At 33.7% G+C, this 4,145-nt stretch overlaps 1 protein-coding gene across 1 annotated transcript; it reads left to right on the top strand.

Moving 5' to 3' along the window:
- The first annotated feature begins 361 nt into the window (after window positions 1–361).
- Window positions 362–3,810, top strand: LOC104102141 (PTI1-like tyrosine-protein kinase At3g15890). The gene is made up of 4 exons (XM_018772779.3): window positions 362–455; window positions 1,461–1,611; window positions 2,151–2,413; window positions 2,870–3,810. Exons 1-4 carry the CDS (start codon window positions 409–411, stop codon window positions 3,558–3,560), a joined length of 1,152 nt encoding a protein of 383 aa, XP_018628295.2. The 5' UTR covers window positions 362–408; the 3' UTR covers window positions 3,561–3,810.
- Window positions 3,811–4,145: the final 335 nt, after the last annotated feature.

The raw sequence follows: 4,145 nt of genomic DNA, 5'->3' as shown, positions 1-4,145 counted from the left end.
CTCTCAGTTGTAACAATTATAGTAATTTCACTAGTCCTGTAAAACAAATTAAAGAAAAAAAGACCTTAAGCTCTAGTTCACAGCTGAAAATAAATCTTAATTTTCCGTAATGTAAAGGCAAAGGTTATAGACAAAAATGGATATAAAAGCTGCTGCTAAATAGCGAAATGAATCAATTAACAATAATTAATTTCCTTTCTATTTGAAAAATAAAAATAAGTTAAGAGACGAAGTTTCAATTAAATATTTGCAAATATATTATTTACAGAATTAAGCCGGCAGAGGACGGCAGAATTAATTAGCCGATCGAAATGGCAAATAAACTTGTCATTTTTCAGGTTTAAAAAGGAGGCAACCAAATTAAAATTTTCCAGGAAAAAATTGAGTTTGCATTTTGAGAAAGAAGCTATGGGATCATCTTTCAGTTGCTGTGGTGATGAAAAGGTTGAAGAAGGGTATGTACTAACCAAAAACTCTTTTGTTTACCCCTTCCAAAGGGGCGAATTCAGGATTTATAGTTTTAAAATAGTTCTAATTTATTCTGTATATGTATTTTTATATTTTATATAGTTCGAGTAGAAGGGGAGTCATAGAGCAACGATAAGGTTGTTTTGTGTAATTTATAGGTTACAGGTTAGAGCCGTGAAAGCAGTCATCAATGTTTGCATTAGTTCGAGCCGTGAAGGCAGTCACTAATGTTTGCATTAGAGTAGGTTGTCAGTCATCTATATTACACCCATTGAGAGTGCGACCCTTCTCTAAATTCTGCATGAATACCAAATATTTTATGCATTGGGCTGTCTTCCAACCAAAAGTATGACGTTTTGTAGATGGTTTTCTATGATCTTGTTAAAACCATTTGTCGTAGCATATAATTTCTTTTTTGCATGTAAATATATTTTTACATTTCTTTACTGATATATACATAATTTGAGCCAAGAGCCATATTAGGTGACATTTTGTGAAGGATTTCTTTAATCTTGTTGAAACTATTTCTTGCTGCATATGACCTTTTTTTTATATGTTTTAAAAATTTATATCGAAGGGAAGCCTTGGAGCAACGGTAAAGTTGTCTCTGTGTGACCTATAGGTTATGGTTTCGAGCCGTGAAAGCAGCCACTAATGTTTGCATTAAGGTAGGCTATCTACATCATACCTCCGTTGGAGTGCGACCATTCCCTGGATCCTGCATAAATGCAGGATACGTCAGGCTGTCAAAGGGGAGCCGGAGCAACGGTAAAGTTGTCTCCATAAGACCTATAGATTAGGGGTTCGAACCGTGAAAGCAACCACTAATATTTGCATTAGGTTAGTCTATCTACTTCACGCCCCCTTTGGAGTGCGGCTTTTTCCATGGCCCTGCGTAAATGCGAATACTTTGTGCACGTGACTGCCCTCTTTAATTAAAAAATTATGTCAACTTACATAAGTAAAATGTGAATTGATTGGGATTTTTGTAGGCCAAACAATGAAATGGGTGGAGAAAATTCTTGGAGAATATTCACATACAAGGAGTTATATGCAGCAACAAATGGATTCAGTGAGAATAACAAGCTTGGAGAAGGAGGTTTTGGCAGTGTCTATTGGGGTAAAACCTCTGATGGTCTTCAGGTAATAAATAAATAATTAGCTTCTTAATTATTACATCATTAATAATCAATATATTCATACTCCCCAACAAATAATTTCAAAAATGTATGGATGATTTAACAAATTAAAGAAGAGGAATTCAATATTTTACTTTGAAGCATACACTTTGGTTATGCCTCTGTTGTAAAATGGTAGTCCTATTTCTTTTCTCAACAATTAAATGAACTACCTTTGTCTAATAATATTTTAAAAATAATTGTTATCATCATTGGAATGAGAGAAGATACCAAGCAAAAAATTCGTTTTTAAATATCAAAATTTTATTTTTTCTAAAGATAAATCAACTTTTATTCATATCGCTAAGTTTACTGCACTAAATTCTCGCTATGCGAGAGGTTTAATGAAGGATCGAACCACATTGTCTATGTTGTACACGGTCTTACGTTACATTTTCGCTATGAACGAGATACAAGAAAAAATCAAACTATATTGTATTTATTGTATACGGTCTTACTTTGCATTTATATAATAGATTAAATAATAAAATTTTGGAATTGCAGATAGCAGTTAAGAAGTTAAAATCAATGAATTCCAAAGCAGAAATGGAATTTGCTGTGGAAGTTGAAGTGCTTGGAAGAGTTAGGCACAAGAATTTGTTAGGCCTAAGAGGCTATTGTGTTGGGAATGAACAGAGGTTAATTGTGTATGATTATATGCCAAATCTGAGTTTACTCTCACATCTACATGGTCATTTATCTAAAGAAGTTCAATTGGATTGGAAGAAAAGAATGAAAGTTGCTATTGGCTCTGCAGAAGGCCTCTCGTAAGTTTCTTTATTTACTACTCCTTTTAGCACATGTATCTCAGGGCGCATAAAATATCATGTGTTCACGTGGAGAAGGCTCGTATATTAAGGGTGTGATTTAGACAGTCTACCCTAATTCAAGTATTAGTGATTGCTTTCACGGCTCGAACTCGAGACTTATAGGTCATACGGAGACAACTTTACTTGTACCTCATGAAGTAGAAATTGTACCTTATTCAAATATTTTATACCTAAGGAGCAGCGGTAAAGTTGTCTTTTTGTGACCTATAGGTACGAGTTCGAGCAGTGAAAACAGCCACTAATATTTACATTAGGGTAGGTTGTCTATACCATACCTCTTTGGTTACAGCCCTTCCCCAGACCCTGCGTGAATGCGAGATGTTTTCTGTACCGAACTGCTCTTTTAGTGTGTATAGTCAAAACAAATACTCATATATGTGTGTTTTGCTATAGGTATTTGCATCATGAGGTTACACCCCATATCATTCACAGAGATATCAAAGCTAGTAATGTTCTCTTGGATTCAAACTTTGAGCCATTAGTTGCTGATTTTGGTTTTGCAAAATTAATCCCAGAAGGGGTTAGTCACATGACGACACGTGTCAAAGGAACATTGGGTTATTTGGCACCAGAATATGCTATGTGGGGTAAAGTTTCTGAAAGTTGTGATGTTTATAGCTTTGGAATTCTTCTCCTTGAGTTAATCACAGGGAGAAAACCAATTGAAAAACTGCCCAATGGCATTAAAAGAACAATTACAGAGTGGGTTGAGCCAATGATAGCTAAAGAAAAATTTAAGGATCTTGTTGATCCTAAATTAAAGGGAAATTTCGACGAGTTTCAACTGAGACAATCGATTCGTGTAGCAGCGTTATGTGTTCAGAGCGAGCCTGATAAACGACCAATGATGAAAGAAGTTGTTAGTATATTGAAAGGGGAAGAGGTGAATTTTGTGAAGGTAAATCAAAATTTGAGAATTCAAAGTATTAAATATGGAGATGATTTAATGGCAATGGATCAAGCTAGTGATCAAGATGATGATCAAAGTAGTGATCAAGGGAATGAAAGTAGTGTTTATGGTGTGTTTGGTGCTATGGAAATGCAAAAAATGCAAGATCCTTACAAACGTTTTGGAGAGAAATAAGGTGTGAAAAGGTGGGTTAAAAGAGTCGTTCCTTTGTGATTTAGTTACACAGTATTTTAGGTGCAAGCAAATTGATCTGAACATCATTATCGTCCAGAAAGAAATTTAATTACATGGTATATTATTTTAAGCTATTAATGACATTCCAATGCACAATGTCGAGGAATTAAACTTTTGAGGGCTTTTTAAGGTGTTAATTTTTTTTCTTGAGTTTTTATGTAATTTTTCTAATGTAAGAGATTGGAGCTTCGAGCCCTTTAGTGTTATATATATATATATATATATATATATATATATATATATTTTCACTTTATTTTTAAAATATAAGTACAATGTGTGTCAAAGTCAATTCTGCTCAACCCGACTCGAAACCAATTACAAAATAAGATTATCCATTAGTGCACTAGTGATATTATGTAATTAGATTCTTAATTAGAGTTTAATTACCCTCTCAAATTATCAATTTTTGTTTTAGAAATTAAATATAAAATCCTTAATTCCCCCTCTTAAATCTCATGATTTATGCTTTAAATTCAATCAAAAATGAGTGTTATCATCCACAAGGGATAAAGAATCATTACCTTG

The sequence above is a fragment of the Nicotiana tomentosiformis genome, chromosome 11 (genome assembly GCF_000390325.3).
Source record: "Nicotiana tomentosiformis chromosome 11, ASM39032v3, whole genome shotgun sequence".
NCBI lineage: Eukaryota > Viridiplantae > Streptophyta > Magnoliopsida > Solanales > Solanaceae > Nicotiana > Nicotiana tomentosiformis.
This window is presented reverse-complemented; position numbering and strand designations above follow the sequence as displayed.

What these genes read in the sequence shown, in the direction of transcription:
- LOC104102141 (XM_018772779.3), top strand. Translation starts at nt 409, where the DNA reads ATGGGATCATCTTTCAGTTGCTGTGGTGATGAAAAGGTTGAAGAAGG. An exon ending in AAACCTCTGATGGTCTTCAG is followed by an intron (nt 1,612 to 2,150) that starts GTAATAAATAAA and finishes TTGGAATTGCAG; the next exon opens with ATAGCAGTTAAGAAGTTAAA. An exon ending in GGCTCTGCAGAAGGCCTCTC is followed by an intron (nt 2,414 to 2,869) that starts GTAAGTTTCTTT and finishes GTTTTGCTATAG; the next exon opens with GTATTTGCATCATGAGGTTA.